Genomic DNA, 22,045 nt, shown 5'->3' with positions numbered 1-22,045 from the left:
GATCAACTTGTGAAAACGACCATGCCCAATAATGTAGTGTACTTGTTAAAGTGCTCCTAGGTTAGTACTAATCATAGTTTAATTAACGTGGTCCGTATGGTTTTTTTTATGTGATTAATAATATGAGAATCTGGCTGGCAATTGGATTAAACTCTAATTATCCTATCATTATTCATGCTAAATTACAAAATGTATGCCGTCATGAACATGATTTGAAGTTTGGATGGGATCATATCTAGTTCCTACTTCCTAACTATCAAAGTGTTGTTTACATATAATAGACATTATTAGGTAATGAATTACTTGTATGTATAGAACAAATGCTACGTGCTAAGTTGCAACCAATAGATCGTGGGACTTGTTAATATGGAAAATGTATCCAAATCCAAGGATCATTGGATTTGTATGTACGTATATATATGTATATAGGAGGTCTTTAAGGGAAATGATTCTTTTTCTTTTTTATAAAAAATGGGATTAGTTGTGGAGTCCACACTACATCGAACTTTAACGGTCCGAATCGTTTATTTTTCAAGTTGCACCTCATATATCATCTTTAGAAAATATTAGCCAAATTATAAATATTTTGAGGCATCTAATTAAGTTCAAACAAATTGACGAACACTTTGTTTTAAGAAAAACATTGAAATTTCATCGTGATAATTAAATAGGCAAATGATTTCAGATTGAATTGAATTTTTACAAGGATGATCTATGAATCAAGACTTATAAAATAAACGGTTCGGATCGTTAAACTTCAAAATATATATATATATATATATATTGAGATAGGATCAAGGGACAGATTTTGACAAACATTTTTACACTCCTTTATAGTCTTTAGACCTTACAACATCCAACGGTCTTGACTAAGAGTGATGCAGATATTTTTAAACATTAAATGACTTGGATGATGATGTGGATTTTAAATAATACGAAAAACACTATAATTCATATTGTCAGCATGATAAAAATTTATAGATGTCTAATTTTATTCATATGCGTATTCTTTTATATTTGTTTTTTTTTTTTACAGGTGCAGAAGTAATGACTGAGTGCTTTATTTCAAGTGCAGAGTAATTTAATTGTATAATTCAAGTAAGATGGCCATCTCTAATGCTTTATTTCATTGGCATACCGATTATAACATATGTAAATGACTAAATGTTTAAAATGCAATACAATTTTACTTAAGATCACATACTTAGGAGCGCATAATGACAGCGATTAAGAAAAGACTTCGTGCATGTGCGTTAGCTCGTGCAGAAAGATTAATAGAAATAAATAAATGATTACAAAGAATTTACTCTTAAACACTACTAAAAAAAGAGAAAACTAATTAAAATGGTTTGAAAATTTTGAATTTTATGATAAAGACAAAGTAAGGGTACAGTAAATAGTACCGGAATTAACTTTTTAGTGTAAAAATATGATTTTTCGTTAAAGTGAACAGAGATAAATTAGTTGTACAAACACCTTTATTGTCGTCAAAACCATGTTTGATACAAATCCCTTATTCGATTTTTACATAGACAAAATAACATAATAATAGATTTTGAAAGTGGTGTGTAGGCTCCGTCACACATAGGAAAAAACAAGAGATTATACTTGACTGGCGTGTCCACAAGATACACATCTTTTGGATGGACCTGGTATCTCTGCCCTCCCGCTTCTTATACATTTCATCCCTTTTTATTTGTGCGATCACGGTTAAATCATGTTAACATTTTATATTACTATTGTTTTTTGTCTTATTATCTTTATAAAAAAAATCAATATAAAATGTTGACGTGGTTTAACCGTGACCGCACAAAATAGGAGAATATGAGAGTGTATGGAAAGTGGGAGGGCAGAGAAGCCGGGTCCCTTTTGGATTCCCTTTTTTTTTCTTATTCTTCAACCAAAAAAAAAATTATTATTTATAGAGATGTGTTATCCAACTCTTTTTACTTTTCACACATTCCTTCTTAATTTATGTCATTTGATATTATTTAATGCAGTCGATCCGATGATTGCAAATAAGAGAGTGTGTAGAAAGTAAAAATGAGTGTGTAAATAGCATACCCCTATTTATATTACAAGCGTCGAGAAAATTGAAGTAATGACTCCAGTTGAGTTAAGTTATTGCTACAATTTTTCTCATTTAGTTTTCCATTTTTGCTCCTTCATTTCAGCCTCACGTGCGTGCATGTGACTCATTTGAACGGAAGTCTTACGGAGTTGAGGAAAATAACTAAAGCTGCATGTTTTGATGAGTTAAGATAACAATAATCATGAATTTTTAATTAAGAGAGCATTACTACAATTAGTTAAAATTGATACACCATTGTTACAATTTCCTCTGCCGAAGCATGGTGTTAGAGCGTGGGTCCACCCCACTTTGATTGGTTGAGAGAATTGCAGCAGGAAGAGCAGCAGCAAATCAGCAGGCTGGGGAACCTGGTTAGGTTTGGAACCAAACTTGCCGATCTCCCGAGCCTCCCAGGATACGCGTCTTCACCTGATTGGCAGCGTTTTAGAAGTGACTTTATAGTCTAATACCATAGTTTTATCTTCATTTATTAATTTTCGAAGGGGACAATCGAAACAAAATTGAGAGTTGGGACATGGGTTTCCGTAATTACGATTGTAGGACTTTTATATCTTTTTAATAAGCATAAAATCCAAACTCATAATTTTCCTTAGATTCATAATTTTACAAAAAATAATTACGACATTTTCAAAAGAATATAAACTCGAGCGCATAAGAAGAACATACATAACCTAACTAATGTGGTTATACCTGATAAACTTTTTAGGTCTAATATTGTTCATCACTAACACGACAATTGTTGGCCCAGCTTAACCACTTATTATTAAGTGTTGGGTTTGATCACAACAACATCGATGACATAAAGAATTGAAATATATCAAATATTAATAGGAGTTTTAATGAAAAACCCACGGTACTGTTCACTTTAATTAAAAACCATATTTTTACACTAAAAAGTCAAACCTATTACTATTCACTTTACCCTTTATTTTGTCTTTATCGTTAAAACTCAAAGTTTTCAAGTCATTTTCATTAGTTTTCCTAATATTAATTGTATATTAGGTAATGCTATGGAGACTAAATTTTTAAACTAAATTAAGTAAAGTAAATAATATTGTTGTTGATGGTTGGATTATTACTTAAGTGTTAACAAGTTTATTTCTTATTGATGACATATGATTTTGTTTGCAAATTTAGTCTCTTTGGTATTATCTTTGTATCCAATTGGCACTTGTGTATTGTTTGAGATGATTAATGAAATACCAATTTGTTTGTTAAAAAAATAAATAAAATAAATAAATAGAGGCGTGAAGTGAAAAGATAACTTTGTTGACTTTCTTAGTCTTTTAAAGTAAGGTTGATGTGTACTTTTCTCTTTCAGTACCAAATGCATCACATTATGAATGAGATGGTAAATATTACATTACACTATGTGCAATATGTTAAATTGAAAGGAAATTGTGTTTTAAGATGAAAGAAAACATCCTAAAAATTATGGATCTAATTCATACACAAAACCAAAAGTCCTTTCAAGCGAAAACATATGTAAACCGACACCTAAGAGATTTTTCATGTACCTATCATATAGATCTCGTATGTAAATCCACACAAAACTAATATTGCCTTAGACTCTAGAAAAAGTTGATTCTTAAATTCTAAAAGTTTAATCATTATTACATAGACGAGTCGATAGACTGCATTAGAGATAAATTTTACACATGTCTTACATGTTAACGATTCATATCTTTTATTCACATGAAATTACCAAATAAGGGGTGGGTGGGGTGTTAAAAGGCGACTATTATTAATTAAACAAGATTCAATAACCGTGACTTTACAAGAAATTATGAAGTGGTTGCGTATCAAATGAGAAAAATGTGGTTATACACGTTGCAGAGAAATTAAAGAAAGATTACCTAGTGACAATCGCCTAAAAAGAGTAATGAGACTTTATCGAGCGAGAAACTTGCATGCAACATTTGGTTGTGTACAACAAAGTGATTCAAGTGATGCAGAGAGATGAGTGCCAACAACTCTATTACAGTCTATATAGATGTGGTCAATGAATTAAACAGTTATATTAGAGATGTGGTGAGTAAGTTAAACGATTTTATTATAGTTAATTAAACAACTATAACAGAGATGCGGTCAGCAATGTGCTCAAATCGCAAAAATACCTCAATTCCGGCAGCAATTGCAGATTAATTGCATCATCAATCACCACCAACATGACCAATAAACAAACCATAATTAGGATATGAGGAAACACACAAGCAAATCCCAAACTGAATCCAAAATAAAATAAATAAAAAATAAAATAAATAAAAAATAAAAAAAATTAGAAAATAACAGGTGGATATGGATTTTATACTATTATACGACAATTAACAATATATTAAGGGAGCTAAAATATTTGCACACTGAGAGGGGGTCCGAGCGTGACTGTCAAATCTACATATACTCTCTCTCTCTCTCTCTCTCTCTCTCTCTCTCTCTCTCAATTTTTCAGAATTCAGAGGTGTTGTGTTCTGTTCTCTTCTCCTCTCTTTCTGTTTCGGAGATTCGATTCAATCGCCGATCTTTTGCAACGTTTTCTCGGATTCCGTCGTCGTCTTCCTCCTCTTTCATTCAATCTCTGTCTTTTCGCAGACTAATGTTCCAGATTTCCAAGGTACGAATTTTATAATATTTTATTTTGAGTATTTGGAAAACCGGATTGAATAAAAAAAACAGAAAAGGATGTCTCTTTTCTTTTTTTAGCTGAATTATATGTGTTTTTTTTTTTGTATATTGAATTTATGGGTTTTGTTCAATTTTCTTCTGCAAACACATTGACCATATCGGGTTCTTGTTTTTCATCCAAAGTTCTAATCTTCGTTGTTGGATTTTTGGAGTTTTTGGTTCTTCCCAAAATTTGGATTGTGAAGATATTTGTATTGTTGGTGTTTGCAATTTTATAATTATTTATTAAAGGCATTATTCTTTTTCTTAGTTTATTTAGTATTGTTTTCCACTTCTGGAGTTTTTATTCTTCTTCAACTGCAAATTTTCATGCGCCTCTGATTTCCCAATTAGTCCATGTTTCTGCTTTTTTTTTTCTTTCAATTTCTTGTAAAAACCCAATTTGGAAATTTTATATTTTGGTTGATAACTTAACCCAATTGGGGCATTTAATTTATTTATTTGGGAATTAACGGATTTAATTTAGTTGTTGTATTTTTGTGGGTAAGGATCAAAGAATGCTGTTTGTGTGTGCAGTAGTAGTCCTCTCATGGCCTCATCTTCTCTGCATCATTGACTTGAGTTTTTTTATTTTTAATTTAATTTTTGGGTGTTTGAGATTCTTCTTTGGGAACTCTGAGCCTTAGGTGGGTTTTTTCTTAGTACATATTAAAAGGTTCCTTTTTATGGAAATGGGATCTGCCTTTTCCCATCTCATCATAAATAATGCAACAACAATAATAGTAAATAATAATAATAACAGCAAAACTCATGTCTGTTATTTGATTCTCCTGTGAAAAAGAACCCTTGGAGGTCAATATTTTTTCCACATAAATTGTCTCATGTACGCTTATGTCCGGCAAGTGGTTCTCGCACTCTTTTTTTGTCTCTGGACACTCGTTAAAGTATAACCAAGGAACAAAACCAAGGTAGATAAGGTAGATAACGCAGAAGATGAAAACGAGAATACAGAAATCACTATCCTACATTTTCTTAGCGTGTTTTGGTCATTAGTGCAAAGCATGTTCAGATAAGAGGTTATAATTAAGGGTGCGTTTGTTTGCTAGCTTTTAGTGGATTGGGCTGAAAAAGTTAAGTAAGTCTTAAACAAAACTAGTGAAAAGGGGAACTTTTCTCCTTTAGTGAGAGCCTTTCTCACCGACTGTATGAGTGACTCTGTATTTGATATTTTGCATCACCGTTGGCTCTTGCCATGGCAAGGTCGGTGTCAGTCCCTTGATTTTTCTTTGTCTTGTTCTTTTTCTTTCTCTGGCGGTTTTTTGTAATAACCTTAGCCCCGTTTCCTTCCTGGTACTTTGTTTGACTCTGTTTTCATCATCTCGAGCCTCAAATCAGGTTCACCCGTTTCATCCATCTCATTCGGTCATTTCCCCCGTACCAACATCAGCACTTGGCTCCATTTTCTTTCCATCAATCCTAATTTTGATTTCGCCAGTTTTCACCGCGATTTGTCGCTGTTCCATGGGAGGGTGTGTAGAGCTTTGGCTCGGGTGTTTGCACCATCACCTTTGTTGACCCTTGTTGGTTCTTCCCATTGTTCATCCTTGTTGGCGCTGTCGTTCGTGGGATCTCTCTTCCCGTGGGCTTCCTTTGTTCTATGGTGGCGATCGTTTTGGTAGTTTGTGGAGGATGGAGCGACTTTTTTCTTCCTCAACTCTGGGACTCGAGATGGTGTGATGGCAGGTCCTTGTGGCGGAGATAGCTTCGAATTGTTGGGAAGTGTTGGCGGCAGGAGGAGCAACTACAGTAGCTGTGATTTAGGGTTTCTTTTGTTGTGTGGTGTGTTTGTGCTGGATCCTAATGCTTTCTTTAGGCTTTGTTTGTGTGTTTTAGGGTCCATTTTTTCTTTTGTTCTTTGTGTGTATTTAAGCCCTTTTTATGTTTTGTTTATTTATAGATAATATATTTTTCTTTCTCCAAAAAGAAAAAAAAATTAAAAATTTTAATTTTTAACGATAAAAATAAAATAAAATAAAAATAAATAATACTAAGATTAATTTTTAATATAAAAATATGATTTTTCAGTAAACGAACGCTCTTGTGGTCATTCGTCGGACCAAATTTAACGGGATTAGGAGGGACTCACTAAGATCGAGACCCCCGGAAAGCAGAGGACTGCTAAGCCGCCCTCTAATCACGTCCTCTCCCTTCTCCTACGCACCCTCGCACATCAGCCGCAGCAGCTGCTCCCTCGTCGTCGTCTTCTCCTTCGCACCTTCGCCCTCTCCCTTCTCCTTCCTTGTCGCACCTCCGCGTAGACGTCCAACATGTAGACGATCGACGACGGACCTGCGTCGCTGCCGATGGTCTTCGTTTGCTGCTTTCTGCCGCGTCGTGAAATCGGAGTCCCAGCAAAGGAAAAGAAATACAAGGAGGGAGTCAGAGTGTGATCTGAAGACGAACGCTTCTGCGTTGGATTTGGGTGCCCTAGCTTTCTGAATTCTGAATTCGGTAACGTTTTCTGGTCTTTCACGCCGATCTGTTGAATGGAAGTTGGGTAGAGATGCTTGACGGACTCAGAATAGCTGAATAACTCGTCAGAGGTGACTCGACTCTGCCTCCTTTTTCTACATAATATTGATTTCTCTGAAATGTTTGATTTCTTAATGTCCATTTGCTGGGTTGGTGGATTGGACTGCCATCTTAGTTTGTGTAATTTAGGTTTTGCTTCATTTGGAATTTACAACTCTAATTGGGGTTGGGTTTTTGGGATGTCTTCCGTTTCCCTTTTTTTGTGTTCAATTTTGGTTAATTTCCTTCAAATTTCGGAAATTTCCATCTCGTCAATCGTTTCTTAGATTTGATAGGGTCATTTGTGCAGTGATATTTAGCCGATTTCCTGAAATCTTGGTGATTCGGGTTGAAAGTCCGGCTTCATATATTTTGATGCTGATATGAATCTTTGAACAGTTTTTTTTTTTTTTTTTTTTTTTCTGATGAGTTTATCATAAATTGTTAATTAATTGCTTAAAGTTAGGAGCTTTCAGTGGCATTCAATCAACATAAACATACTTATGCTAATGATTTTTACTAAAGCACCTACTCATGTTCCTCTTAGGATTCTCTCTGTAGATGATGGTATTGTTCTCAAATCCGTTAACTTTCTCCTTCATCGGAATAAGGTGGATTTCATCAAACAGTTCAACGAAAAGCTTGTAAAGGATGAAAATGAGAACCTTCACATTTTTTATGCGAGGACTTTCTTGATATTTTGCAGAAGTACTATAATTTATCCATTTGGATTTGTACGTCTGACTGATATCTGAATTCTTTCCTTGTGTCTGTGTTGAGCTTGAGAACTTAAAATAGAAAATAAATTAATGTAGAACAACAATTTTGTCCCTGGCGAGCAAGCACCAAACTGAGGGCTTTACTATTTTCTTTATCCTGCTTCTTAGTCCGATAGTGCACCAAATGTTTCACTAAGTCAGTTCATTTTATTAAAAAAAAAAAGCATATTTCTCCAATATTTCTTATTGGGGTTTCTTTGTTTGAATCATCATTCTTTTGTTCTTGATTATGCAGGACTGGTTCTGATCTGATCCTAATTTTTCCGAGTCCTCAGAAAATAAAAGAATTTAATTTAATTCAATCAATGGAGGGTGACACATTCTCAGGGCTTGGCAATGGCAGCACACAAATTGATGGAAAGGTTCTGCAGACATTTCAGAAGAGCTTTGTGCAAGTGCAGAATATCTTGGACCAAAACAGGGTGCTGATAAATGAGATTAATCACAACCATGAGTCCAAAATTCCTGACAATTTAAGCAGAAATGTGGGTCTGATCAGAGAGCTCAACAACAACATCAGGAGAGTAGTTGATCTTTATGGTGATCTCTCAAGCTCATTCACCAAATCCATGGATACTTCTTCTGAGGGAGGGGATTCCAGTGGGGCTTTGAAGTCTGATGGAAAAGCTGGGCACAAGAGAATTAGGCCTTCTTAGAGAGAGAGTGAGAGAGATTATAATTGGTCTTCCTAATTCTTTTGCATGTTGAGATGGTAGGAAAAAAAGGGAGAAAAATTGATTAGATTCTGTAAACTCTGCTGTATCTGTTAGGTAATAATTTCCCAGAATTGCTGTTTCACTGTAAGTCTTTGTAACTGTGGATCTAATTGAAGAGAAAAAAAAGTTAAGCTTGTTTGTGTAATTTCGTTTCTTCTTAATTGGTAATAAAAGTTTATTTTTGCCCTTTTACTCATCAGTTCTTTGCCTGTATCAACCTTTTATGTCTTGTGTTTTCCATCTTTTCTTAATCCGAGCGATATTCTAATTAATTAATCAATTATATATCACCAAAGTGGCTTTTTACTACAGTGGTGGAAAACATTTAAGCCTTTGCATGACAGCATGAGTTCGAACTAACTTAGGTTCAGAGGGAGAAGCACGGGTCAAATTATTTAGGGAATTAAAGAGTGCTGATATATTCCTTAAGAGCTGTAAAGCTTTTATTTAACTTTTGTTGTTTGTCAAAAGGACTGAAAATTTGGTAAGTGTCAATATATGAATCTCCTTTTTTGATGAAGGGATCAAGATTAACTTTTGATGCAAATTCTTCCACAAAAAGAAAAACCCTTTATTCCCCTTTTTTCTCAAAGTTTTCTTCTTGATTTTAACTAAGGGCTGAAGTGTGGAGAGAGAGAGAGAGAGTTGCCAAAGTTTTCTGCTTCCCATGAAGCCAAAACTGCTTTTCCCACACTTCTTTTTGCTATTTGTATGGATTTTGCTATTGTTTTCAGCTGTGGAATGCGGAGAAGTAGTGTTTGTGTACATAATTGTACAGGCATATGATATACATCTGTGTGAAGATGCTCTGAAATAATTGGAAGAAAAATCAGCTTTTAGACTAATCTTTTGGTTCCCAATCACACACCACCACAAGAACAGAATCTCCAGATAAGAGTTGATGAGCTTTTTTGACCATTTTTCTTTTATTTTTAAATTTTGTATCATATTTGTTGCAGTGACAGTTCTTTTCACAAGTTGTTTAAAACAAGAGTAGCATTTTCTCCTCTTCTAAATCTCCTCTCCTTCTATCTTACTTTTCTCTTCTTCTTTTCTTTTTTTTCTACAAAGAAGTTAACATAATGTATAACGTGACTTAATCATGACTGCTTTAATAAGAAAGAATTAAAGAGAAGAGAATCTTACTCTCTAAAACAAAGCATTATAGTTCCAAGAGAAGAACAGATATTTATAAACAGTGATTCCCAACAACATGACAAGGGCCCCAAAGCTTCCTCTCTCTTTCGGAGATGGAGCTCAACTTCTCCATGCTTATGTTTTATCCCCACTCTCATAGATAGTTTTATGAAATATGTCATGTTATTAATATTTCAAATCAATTACGTACTGTTATACGAAAAAAATAAAATATTTGAATAATAAAACAAAGACAAATAGAAATATGTGAATGACTTAAGATAATCCCAACATGACATTGAGATATACACACGCTATTCTTATTTCCCCTAATGAGGAAAATTTTGCATTGAAACCGAGTGTGTATTTTCAATAAATGGCGGATTCAAGATTCGAACTTTGGGAGGTCCCAATATTAAAGTACAAGCATTTTAGATCGAAACATAGCGTACATTATGAAAAAAAAAAAATCAGATTATTCTCTGAAGTATGTCACAAAAAACTTAGTGAGCTTGTTGTCGCCAATCAAATCATATTACACATATGTAAAAAAATATGACAAATATCTGCTGAAACAATCTGATGAGTTATAACGAGAGACGTCATTTAATGTTGTCGACCCAACCTGTCGTATTTCCAATGTACATCTGCCCGTGCTCCCAGTTGATCTACCTTCTATTATTTGACGCGTGTCATATGAGAGATACTGATATAGATATTATACATCCCCTTACCTTTGCATTATTTTATCGCCTTTAAGCAATAAATGTCCTTTTAAGACTATTTTGATGTTGATGATTCCTTGGCATCTGTTTCTCTTTCTCTCATTGAGTACATGTCTCTGTCGATGGACCCATTTATCCTGCAACCTAATTTCCTGATCTTTAGAGTGGGGGCCCACACCAGTGATTGCTGCAAATAGCTTGAATATTCAATAGAGAGATGAGATTAACTGAAAAATAAATTTAAGGTACGTATTTTGTATACGCTCACTTGATTGCGTTCGATATAGACCGTATCGGTATACGTTAAGTCTAATCGTACTTCATGTTGTATTCGTATATAGTATTATGTCGCGTGGCATTGAAATATTTTATACTTATGTAATTAGGGCATTTCCCAATAAAGATCGTATCTTTGTTCATATTACTGTATAATTCTCATGTATAAGAACGATAAACTTTCAATGATGGGAAAATGAGTCCCTCATTATAGACCTTGCCAAATAATTCTAAAGTGCTTCATCAATAGGGAGATATCGAGATTATGTTGTGTGCTCTAATTTTGCTATATTCAACTTGACACAGTTTCATGTTGCTTTACTATATGATATTCGTTTAATTGTCCAGAATTATTAGAAAAGATTCATCTAAATTTTTCCTAAGATCACACTAATCCTTGTAACCAAAACACGGTATGTCTCATGTCGAACTAAACTTCATAGAATAAACATCAACAATGAAAACAACAGCTAATCAAGTTATCAACAATATTAAACATAGAACGATCACATGTGCTAATTATAATTAGTCACAATAATCTTGATCGCACCGTCACGAGCCGGCCAACAATGCGAATAAAAAAGTACTTTTGCTTAGTAATCCACTTGATCAAGTTTAATATATAAACTAACGCAATTATCCTGCTAAACAATGACCGTACAATTAATTAACAAATATAGAAGGGTTTGTTAATTGTTGAAGGGGTGTGCTATTCACACACTCTTTTTTACTTCTCACATATCATTTGTTAATTTTCATCAATTATTTTTCTTTAATTTATCCGATTCGACGGTCGAAAATCAAAAAAATATGAGAGAAATAAAAAATAGATGTGGATATCATAGCTTTGTTAAAAATTAAGGTAATCATGAAGGGCCAGAAAAGTAGAATATGAGATAAGTGGTCCCCCAATAAGCCAGGCCAGACAAATAAAACATTGCTATTACACGTAACATGTGCAGTCCTGCAGTGGGAATCTACTTTTCTGCCCATTCCCTCTTTTGGGTTGGGTTCCTTGCATTTCCAGCGAACTGCAGGTTGGAAAGGAGCCCATAATGTCTCGTTTTGCCCTTATTGGCAAACCTTTACTATATTCTTTTAAATCGATTAACAAGTGGCAATGAGTCACAACTCACAATTTAATATCGAACTTACTATAAATATATGCCGTATGTTTTTGTATGTTGTTGAGTTGAACATGAGATCTTCTGTAATTATGTGGAGTTTATGTATCGTTAGACCAACAGGTTGTGTGATTTTAGCTTTTCCTTTAATCCTACCCCATTTAGTGTAAATTAGGTAATCAGAGTATAATAATCCACTCCCCGTACTTGAAAAGACCTACTTATGCCCTAATGATAATGCCGACAATGATGATGTTAGTCCACTTACTTAGTTCCTTTATCCCTAAGGAAATAGCTTTGGTGGTGGGTAGACATATTTATCGAGCCCCAAATAATTTGGAAATTAACAAAAATCATGTGAACAACTTTAATATTTTAATTATGGGATAAATACTTCGTTTTTTTTTTCCTTCAGAGAAATGTTAAGGGGATTTTCTCAAAGTATGACTCTTCATGTATTTTCTACCACATCACAGTTTAAGTCAAATTCCGTGCCAATATTCCAAAATATTATGCAAAAAACATGAAGCGTCAGAGAATCCCACTTTTGAGGGAGTGCTCTTAGCATTTCTCTTTTTTTTTTCATAGTGTTGTGTTCGTCACATAAAAGTGCATGAGACGTATTTTTTTACGAGTTTTCATGATTATTTATATTTATTAAGCATCGACGCATATATAACTGTTGAATTTAATCAAACGGTTCATACTGAGAATAAGGATTTAAAAAATATCAACATTTTACTTTTTGACAAACAATATTCCTTTTTTTTTAATGAAGGATTTGAATTTTGAGAACAAAGGGACTTGCACACGCTGAGAAAAATTTACATGCAACGTGTTCACCTTTATGTGACGTTTTGATTCAATAATACAATGTTATGTGAAAAAAAAATTATATTAAACCAAGACGCTATAGTGAATTAATGATAATGAACTCGTTCTATATAAGTTGGATCTGCTTACGAACTGTTCTACCCCACGTATAAACAATTAGTACCAAATGTTGCCTTCAAATTTCTCTATCTTTAGCTAAAAACATAATGAAAGGACTTCAGACGCATAGTTAACTTGTATATACAACCCAAGTCTTCTAGACTTGGACTGATGGAGTCCATTATAATTTTATCACAAGCTGATAACCCAAAAACCTATAATTTTGGGCTTAGATTCTGGGTATTTGGGCTTTAGGTCCATGGATAACATATTGAGTTTGTTTAGGTCATCTTTTCCGACACACAAGTCACAACTATGATGCATACGGCAGCATACATCTCACCAACTGTGCTGTAATGGCAATTTTCTTTATTTGTAATATTCTAGGCTCAATTTATTTGAATGACGAGTTTTATATCTTGTTATTGTGACGAGGTATTGAGTGGCTTAACACAAATTCACACTCCATGTCTAAATAAGATTTGCTACAAACAAGCTTTCGGTCTACTTGTCATTAAGTCTCAAGTTTGGATCTTCCATTTCCGTTAGTGAACAAAGAACATTTTTCTTGATTACTTCCGAGCAGCAAGAAAACAATGATGCAACATATCTTCCAACAAAGTTGCATGTGGTCTAGTATTTTAGTGGATATAGTGTTGAATTTTTATCAATACATCTCAGGTGAAATAGCCAAACTCTCTAAATTATGTATCAGTTTTGAATTCTCTCCCTTTCCTAGTTATAAATTAAAAAAAAAAAATGTTCCAACAAAATTACTGATTTCGTTACTAGCTAAAAGTCTTGACAATTATTTTCTCAACGTTGAAATAAGTGTAAAGCTGAATTCCCCTATCCTTGAATAAAAAATAACATTACCACAATTGTTAAGTCTAACATAATAATATATGTTCTTCAATCTTAATCAACGTTCTTTTATCAACGACTATCATCCATGAAATTCAAAGTTAGGACCTTATGAAGAGTTTTAGTGTGCATCCTAACTCATGTTTCTTCTTTCAACTTTTAAGGGATGATTTTTTTTCTTTAAGTACAAAAATAATGTTAGTGAGTTAAATTGTTGGTTGGTAAGGAGTAGGAGGAATCAGTGAAGATCGAACACACACCATAGTATGTAAACATGATTGTTTTATACCATTATGATAAAGCGTGATCTGCAACTCTTAAGTGATGTTGTTCGTGTTATTTTTATTTTTTAATTCCAAATGAAAAATGAAGTCTAGGACGAATCTCATCCATCCATAGAAATTGCTAGAAAACCCATCTAACCGTGTGATCCGTCTCCACCTATACATATAAACCCTCTCATATCCTTATCCCAAAACCCCGGTGCCAAACAAAATCTAGGGTTTTCAGAGCACCCGCCACCACATTTCAGATCCCATCTCTGCATCTTTTACATCCACAACCATGGCGACCGCGACCCAAATGAGCAAAAAGCGTAAGGTCAGTCCTTCTCCTCCCTTGTTTGTTTCCCGATAACACTGGAGAAAATCAATCTCATTTTCAACTAAAGCTCTCATCTTTGTTTTTGGTTGCAGTTCGTCGCCGATGGCGTTTTCTTCGCCGAGCTGAACGAGGTTCTTACCAGAGAGCTCGCCGAAGATGGCTACTCCGGCGTTGAAGTTAGGGTTACGCCGATGCGAACCGAGATCATCATCCGAGCCACTCGAACCCAAAACGTTCTGGGTATGTTTATCATTTTTAATTAGATAAAGAGTCGATTTTTTGTGATTTGATTAAGTGTTTATGTTAATTAATTGATTGTTATGTGTGCATTGTGTTGTGATTATTAGGAGAGAAGGGGAGGAGGATTAGAGAGCTAACTTCTGTTGTACAGAAGAGGTTTAAGTTTCCGGAAAACAGCGTTGAGCTTTACGCTGAGAAGGTTAACAACAGAGGGCTTTGTGCTATAGCTCAGGCTGAGTCTCTCCGGTACAAGCTTCTCGGTGGTCTTGCCGTCCGCAGGTATATGATTTGACCTCAAAGCTTTCTTTGTTACTGATCGAATGCCGAATCAGGATAATATGTTTTATGAATCTGGTGGTTGGTATAGAAGTATATTGTGATGTTGAGACAGATTGGGGATAAGCTTATTTTGTATTTTGTATGTTGAGAATGTGCTGCATTGTATTGGCCATTTGGTTTCCTTTAGATGTCATCTACAAAGCAGATTGGTGGTTTCATACGAACTCTGTGTCGGAAGTTGACGAAATTGATTGAAATCCTCCATGCCATCATCCATGAAGTCCATTTCTTTCATGCAGTAACCGCAAGGAGGGTACATTGTTAAATGTCTGCAACTATTTATATTCCAATTTGTGATATGTGGTCTTATGTCATCTACAAAGCATATTGGTGTTTTCGTACCAAATTTGTGTCGGAAGTTGACAAAATTGATTGACATCCTCTGTGAGATAATCTTCGTGAAATGTTGTGTTCATGCAGTAACCTTAGGGAGGGTACATGTTTATCATGGACCATTACTGTTGGGTTCACCTTGGGTTTCGGTGAAATTGTAATCTCTAGAAATCAGGCTCATTCTTTTGGGATCAGTGGCTCTGTGTCATGTCATCTACAAAGCATATTGGTGTTCTCATACCAAATTTGTGTCGGAAGTTGACAAAATTGATTGACATCCTCCATGAGATATTCCTCGTGAAACGTCCTTGTTTTCATGCAGTAACCTTGGGGAGGGAACATGTGTGTGAAATGCACTAATACTGTTAGGTAGGCCTGGAAATTCTAATACTCATTTTGAACTATAAACTCAGTCGAATTGTAATTTCTAGTAATCAGGCTTTTTTTTAATCAGTGGCTCTGAAATCTATGTATCTTTGAATTGACGAGGGTGAGCAATTTTCTAAGTTTATCTAAATAGTGGCATTGCCAATGCTCTCAAATTATGTTTATGAATGGACTCCACATGGGTTTGTATATTTTTTACATTTTAAATGCTTGTTTAGTAACTAATCTGCCTATGGATGTTCCTTTCAGGGCTTGCTATGGTGTTTTGAGATTTGTCATGGAAAGTGGAGCAAAGGGTTGTGAGGTCATTAGCAGTTCGGCTATGATTTTCCTGTTGCAATTTTAACTTGACGTTAGATGTTACTGGTACATTAACAGCTGGTATTGGTATGGTAACAGGTGATTATTAGTGGAAAGCTAAGGGCTGCGCGAGCCAAGTCCATGAAGTTCAAGGATGGATACATGATTTCTTCTGGTCAGCCAGTCAACGAATACATCGATGCTGCTGTGAGGCATGTCCTCCTCCGACAGGTTTGTCCCACTCACCTGTTTCTTCTTCTTCCCATTGTGCTCCAAGGGTCAGGTTTTTTCTTCTGTCCAAATCAGTCACTGTTATTAATCAACTGATCATATGTTTGCGTACAGGGTGTGCTTGGTATTAAGGTAAAGATTATGCTCGATTGGGATCCCAAGGGCAAGCAAGGCCCCAAGACCCCCTTACCCGACCTTGTTACAATTCACCAACCGAAGGAGGACGAATATATCAGGCCGGTAGTAGCAGCCCCTGTAGCAGAGGAATTTTTGGCCCCAACTGTGATCGAGTCCCCGGTCCCGATTGTGGCTTGAAGTTCTTCATCACATATGTTCCGAGATAGTCATCCATTTTTTCTTTTGTAACTTCAGTGTCGACTTTTTTAAATATTTGTTTCCTGTGTCAATTTTTGCGTACCAAAATATGGGCGGAGTCGTTTCTCAAATTTTATCTTACTACAGACGATTTTTATTTAAAATTTATCTAATTTCGTAGTTGTTACTGCCTCCAACTTCTCACTCATCCCTCCCTTGTGTTTTGTTTGAGACGCGATTATTCAATTTGCATTTCTGACTCCGTCGAAATTAAAATTTAAGAAAATATTAAGGGCTGCCACTTATACTACAATGTAGTTATTTTGACTTGTAAGTGAGGTTTTTTTATTTTTGAACAAACGATATTATTCACACTAAAAGGAGAGGGGTGAGTTTAGTTTCACAATGGGCTAACAATAATGCGGTTCAAATTCGTCATTAGTGATAATCGAAATGAATATAAGACCTTACACTTACTAGAGAAGAGGAATACTATTAGACCGTATTACTAAGTGACTTGTTAAGTGAGAGGTTTTACGTTTGAATTTTGGAATGACAATTTACAATCAATTTATTCTTCCACTCTTTGGTGTAAAATAAATCATGTATTAAAATAAAAAATTAAAGACTTGTTTGAGATTGCTATAAAAAATGACTGAAAGTGCATTTTACACCGTCGAAAGTGTTAACGAATTTTTTGGAAAATACCAGAAAAGCACTTGTTGAAGAAACATGTATTTTTAGCGATTACTTGGACGCTTAAGAATTTTTTTTACATGCTTACATAAAAGCCCTTTTAGATAAAGCACTTGCAAACAGCAATGATTCTAATTGCACATTTTACTTATTAGTAATGGGCGCAACGTAGAGAAGTCATTGCGACTCTTAATATTATCAAATGGGTAGTTCGTTTATCTTCGAACTAGATAAAATTTATAACTAATATAATTTCAAATAAGGAAACATGAATCACTTTAATCAATAAAGGTCGTACCCGTGCACAAGGCTTCCGCTTTACGCAGGATCTGGGAGAAGAATTACTTTAATCAATACATTTCAAATATGAACGACGTGAATAGTCACTTTAACTAAAACAAATGTGCTTTCATATGTGTCTATATATATATATATATATGAATTCAAATCATTTTCTCGCAGTTTAGATTTGGTTAAAGAAAGCACACAACATTCCAATTTCCAAATGCGACTTCCTGTGTAAGTTCTTCAATATCCCAAACGCAGGAAAGAAGAAGAAAAATTGGAAGGGCGGTGACAAAACTGTAATTTCACATACCCAAAGCACCTGTCTATATAAACCCCTAAATACCTGATTCGAAAAATCAAAATCCCTCTCTCTCACTCGGTCAACCCGCCAATTACACAACCGTCTCTCACTCCATCGTCAATCTCTCGTCAAATTTCCAATCTACCCTTCCCTCGCCGTCGTCCTCCTCCCCGAAAGACACACGCTTATCCCTAGGGTTTCTCAAAATGCCCGTGAACCTGACGCCGAACGCCATCGCGGTGGTGATAGGCGGCGACTTGAATTTGAAGCCGTTGGTGCAGGTGGTCGATATTAAGCTCATCGGCACGCAGGAGAGGTACCGATTCATGGTCTCCGACGGCGTTTCGTCTCAGCACGCCATGATCTCTTCGCAGCTCAACGACCGAATCAAGACCAACCGTGTCCAGATAGGTTCCGTCGTCCAGCTCACCGAGTACATTTGCACCGTTCTCCAGAACCGCCAGTCAGTCTCTCTCTCTCTCTCTCTCTCTCTCTCTCTATATATATATATATATATATCATTTTCAAATTTTGATTAATTAGCATTAATTTTGATTGTTAAATGAGATTTTGCTTGTGATTAGAATGTGTTTATGATAATGTTACGATGCTGATTCAAGTAGTTGAATTGAGATTTTGGAGTCAACTGAATGCTATAGAGTCTGCATCTGAGCTGATTATACAGTGGCTGATTGAGCAATGATCAGATGCGATTTTCGTTTCAAGAAATCTAGTTTTCAAATTTGATTATATCAATTTATGAGCTCACATAAATTGTATGTAATGAAATGTCCTGGTTTCGTTGGACTGGCAGTTTGTAGCTTGTATCTGATAATTGAGTAGTTTATTTTGTTTGTGCGGATTTGTGCAAGTTAGCTGTTATATGCAACTCCCTGCTTGATGTTCATCCAACTCGAGAAATGAGGTTCATTTGTATTGGATAAAAGAGAACTTAAAATTATGTAACTGAAGAGCTTAAAATTGATGTAAGTTGCAAAATGAATGTATAGAGTCGGCACATTTTGATACAAGAACTTCTATATCTCCGTTTGATTATTTTTCACGGTTTCCTGTTTTGAAGTTTGCAGCAAGTTTTGACATTGTACTCTTTGTACAGGGTTATTGTTGTGCTGAACATGGAAACTATCATACTGAACTGTGACATTATTGGGAATCCAAAACCATATGGTGCACCTAATTCAGATACTCCAAATGCATTGCCTAATGGCAGTTTTCAGCAGTCAGCCAGTAATCGTATGACTTCGCAAAATCCTATTCACAATGGGCAGAATATCAGACCTACTTTTCATTCTGAGAGGCCGAATGTCAGACCTCGTCTTCATCCTGAAAGCTCTGCACACAATGCGCCAAATATTCGAGCTACTGTTCAACCTCCTTACCAACCACCTCCACAGTACAAAAATCGTGGTCCAATCATGAAGAACGAGGCACCAGCACGGATCATTCCCATTAACGCTCTGAATCCTTATCAGGGAAGATGGGCTATCAAGGCAAGGGTCACAGCAAAAGGGGACCCCCGTCGGTATAACAATGCTAAAGGAGACGGTAAAGTTTTCTCTTTCGACCTGCTTGACTCAGAAGGCGGGGAAATAAGAATTACCTGCTTCAATGCTGTTCTTGACCGCTTCTATGATATTATTGAGGTTGGCAGAGTTTACTTGATTTCAAAGGGAAGCTTGAAACCTGCACAGAAGAATTTCAACCATCTGAAGAATGACTGGGAGATAACTTTGGATGCAAGTTCAACTGTGGACCTCTGCCCTGATGAAGATGGTTCCATACCAGCGCAAAACTTCGACTTCAGGCCAATTAGTGAAATTGAAAATGGTGAAAGTAATTCTATTGTTGATGTTATTGGTATTGTGATATCTGTCAATCCTTCTGTTCCTATCATGAGGAAGAATGGTATGGAAACTCAGAGAAGAATTCTGAATCTAAAGGATTGGTCGGGCAAGAGCGTTGAGCTAACCCTTTGGGGGGATGTCTGCAACAGGGAAGGTCAAAAGCTTGAAGAGATGTTGGCTTCTGGGTTTTCCCCAGTTTTAGCTGTTAAAGCTGGGAAGATTAATGATTTCAGTGGGAAGTCCGTTGGAACAATTCATTCTACACAACTATTCATAAACCCAGAAATTTCTGATGCTCTTACCTTGAGAGACTGGTTTGACCGAGGGGGAAAGGATACTGCTTCTGTCTCCATTTCTAAAGACTTTGTTCCGGGAGGAACTAAGAATGAGATACGCAAAACCGTTTCTCAGATTAAGGATGAAGGTCTTGGAAGATCAGATAAGCCAGACTGGGTCACTGTGAAGGCGACAATATCTTTCATTAAGACAGATTCTTTCTGTTACACAGCCTGTCCCTTGATGATTGGAGATAGGCAGTGCAACAAAAAGGTGTCGAGGTCAGGAAACAGAGGATGGCAGTGTGACAGGTGCAATCAAGAATTTGAGGAGTGTGATTATCGGTATCTTCTTCAGGCCCAAATTCAAGACCATACTGGATTGACTTGGGCGACGGCTTTTCAGGAAACTGGGGAAGAGATCTTGGGTTGCTCAGCAAAGGAGCTGTACTTGTTGAAGTACGAAGAGCAGGATGATTCAAGATTTGGAGACATAGTCCGGAGCAGTATCTTTAACCGGTTTCTGTTCAAGCTTAAAATCAAAGAGGAGATGTATGGCGATGAGCAGAGGGTGAAGATCACCATAGTGAAGGCGGATAAGGAGAACTGTTCTTCAGAGAGCAGATACATGCTTGATAGGATTTCAAAATATTCTAGGTAATGTACACGATCGAGTTAAATTTTATCGGATGTAGCTCAGTTGCAACTGATTGCAATGTTTGGAGTATTTACATTTCTATTCGGCAAGTTTGCACAGAAATTGAAATTGTTATCTATTGACTGTGAAGCAGTTTAGCATTTATATAGTAGGCACTGTAAAACGTAGGTGTATTCCCCGGGGACAATATAAATTTCTGCATTGAGGTCATGGTGTTTTCTTTCTCTGTTCGTTTTCCGTTGCCCTCTATGATTTTCTTCTTCTGTGATTGCATTGTGTTTCGAATTGTTGCACAAAAGTCGAAAGACGAAAGACGAAAGACGAAATATCAGAATTCACAGTTTTTTCTGCCAAATTACGAGTCGAATAAGAGTCACATATTACACATATGGAAAACAGACATAAACATTACATAACAGGTACAATAAGATAGAAAAATCATCAATATCCTCAGCCTCTCTTAACAGGGTCGAAATTGGACACACCAACTACAGCACCGATGATCACAACAGCTACAACGCCGCCGGCCGCAATACTGAGCAAGAAGTTCTTCAGGGAAGGAGAAACTCCTGAGGCCGCTTCGGCCACCTCCGGGATCACCATTGAGGCGGTGAGCGCGGCCGCCGTGATTCCAGTCACCGCCTTCTCCTTCAATGAAGCCCTGACTAGGAGCCTCCCGCTCGATTTTGACGCCGCGGGTGCCAGTGCCTTTGAAGGCCTCAGTGGCAGTGGCAGTGGCTTGAAGAAGCACCCAGCGGACGACTGGATCCTCTTTTGGGTTGCATTGGTCAATGGCATGGCCATTGTAACTGCTGTGGTTGATGCCATTTTCTCTCTCTAGCTTGGTTTTCTCTCTCTAAAAGCTGGTGTTTTTTTCTGTGTGAAATTTTTGTGTCAGATGTGAGGTGCTTCTTGGTAGATAGAGTGATAGAGGTAAGAGGAAGGGGCAGATTAATGAGAGGTGGGAAGATTGTCAATTATCTTTGTCCGACGTGGCAGGTTCCCACTTGGGATTGGTGGATAAGGTTATCTTATCCTATTGGGGTTGATTCTGAAATTTGAACCATGCTTGTTATTCGAATAGTCTAATGGTATCAAACCTACCACTATATTAGTGACATACTTAATCGTGATTTATATACAACTTATTCTCTGTTTAGTTGTTTTTAATCCTTTAAATATTGTTAAAATGCTCAAGTCCGTCTTATGTCACGATGAAGCTGTGAATTGTACTGTCTCGTTGTTCTCATTTTGAAAAAGTATCGTGAACTCAAATCGAACGCCAAGAATTCAGAAAACAATATTCTTCGCAACTAGCCTAATTTTGCTGTTTGAATCATCTCGTCCAGCCCCTCGTCAGTATCCCTCTAAATAG

The 22,045-nt window shown here is 36.1% G+C and overlaps 4 protein-coding genes across 5 annotated transcripts; 3 read left to right on the top strand and 1 right to left on the bottom strand.

Annotated features, from left to right (window-relative positions):
* The first annotated feature begins 4,446 nt into the window (after positions 1 to 4,446).
* LOC126602162 (protein ELF4-LIKE 3-like) lies at positions 4,447 to 8,972 on the top strand. Of its 2 annotated transcripts, XM_050268991.1 has the most exons (3): positions 4,447 to 4,703; positions 6,800 to 7,317; positions 8,300 to 8,972. In XM_050268991.1, the coding sequence occupies exon 3, from the start codon at positions 8,370 to 8,372 to the stop codon at positions 8,718 to 8,720; it is 351 nt and encodes a 116-aa protein (XP_050124948.1). In that variant the 5' UTR covers positions 4,447 to 4,703; positions 6,800 to 7,317; positions 8,300 to 8,369; the 3' UTR covers positions 8,721 to 8,972. The 2 variants fall into 2 exon arrangements, with proteins under 2 accessions (XP_050124948.1, XP_050124949.1); XM_050268992.1 differs by lacking the exon at positions 6,800 to 7,317.
* Positions 8,973 to 14,281: 5,309 nt separating this feature from the next.
* Positions 14,282 to 16,784, top strand: LOC126602158 (40S ribosomal protein S3-2-like). The gene is made up of 6 exons (XM_050268989.1): positions 14,282 to 14,439; positions 14,535 to 14,682; positions 14,790 to 14,961; positions 15,991 to 16,045; positions 16,141 to 16,272; positions 16,387 to 16,784. Exons 1-6 carry the CDS (start codon positions 14,404 to 14,406, stop codon positions 16,585 to 16,587), a joined length of 744 nt encoding a protein of 247 aa, XP_050124946.1. The 5' UTR covers positions 14,282 to 14,403; the 3' UTR covers positions 16,588 to 16,784.
* Positions 16,785 to 17,798: 1,014 nt separating this feature from the next.
* Positions 17,799 to 20,799, top strand: LOC126602155 (replication protein A 70 kDa DNA-binding subunit A-like). Its single transcript, XM_050268988.1, has 2 exons — positions 17,799 to 18,335; positions 18,990 to 20,799. Exons 1-2 carry the CDS (start codon positions 18,079 to 18,081, stop codon positions 20,671 to 20,673), a joined length of 1,941 nt encoding a protein of 646 aa, XP_050124945.1. The 5' UTR covers positions 17,799 to 18,078; the 3' UTR covers positions 20,674 to 20,799.
* A 197-nt stretch (positions 20,800 to 20,996) lies between these two features.
* Positions 20,997 to 21,601, bottom strand: LOC126602161 (uncharacterized). The gene has a single exon (XM_050268990.1). The coding sequence runs from the start codon at positions 21,496 to 21,498 to the stop codon at positions 21,121 to 21,123; it is 378 nt and encodes a 125-aa protein (XP_050124947.1). The 5' UTR covers positions 21,499 to 21,601; the 3' UTR covers positions 20,997 to 21,120.
* Positions 21,602 to 22,045: the final 444 nt, after the last annotated feature.

This window comes from Malus sylvestris, chromosome 15, assembly GCF_916048215.2.
Source record: "Malus sylvestris chromosome 15, drMalSylv7.2, whole genome shotgun sequence".
Classification (NCBI taxonomy): Eukaryota; Viridiplantae; Streptophyta; class Magnoliopsida; order Rosales; family Rosaceae; genus Malus; species Malus sylvestris.
Note: the sequence above shows the minus strand (reverse complement) of the source record. Positions and strands in the feature narration are given on the sequence as shown.

What these genes read in the sequence shown, in the direction of transcription:
- LOC126602162 (XM_050268992.1), top strand. Translation starts at nt 8,370, where the DNA reads ATGGAGGGTGACACATTCTCAGGGCTTGGCAATGGCAGCACACAAATT.
- LOC126602161 (XM_050268990.1), bottom strand. Translation starts at nt 21,498, where the DNA reads ATGGCATCAACCACAGCAGTTACAATGGCCATGCCATTGACCAATGCA.
- LOC126602158 (XM_050268989.1), top strand. Translation starts at nt 14,404, where the DNA reads ATGGCGACCGCGACCCAAATGAGCAAAAAGCGTAAG. An exon ending in GGTGGTCTTGCCGTCCGCAG is followed by an intron (nt 14,962 to 15,990) that starts GTATATGATTTG and finishes TGTTCCTTTCAG; the next exon opens with GGCTTGCTATGGTGTTTTGA. An exon ending in GTGGAGCAAAGGGTTGTGAG is followed by an intron (nt 16,046 to 16,140) that starts GTCATTAGCAGT and finishes GTATGGTAACAG; the next exon opens with GTGATTATTAGTGGAAAGCT.
- LOC126602155 (XM_050268988.1), top strand. Translation starts at nt 18,079, where the DNA reads ATGCCCGTGAACCTGACGCCGAACGCCATCGCGGTGGTGATAGGCGGC. An exon ending in ACCGTTCTCCAGAACCGCCA is followed by an intron (nt 18,336 to 18,989) that starts GTCAGTCTCTCT and finishes CTCTTTGTACAG; the next exon opens with GGTTATTGTTGTGCTGAACA.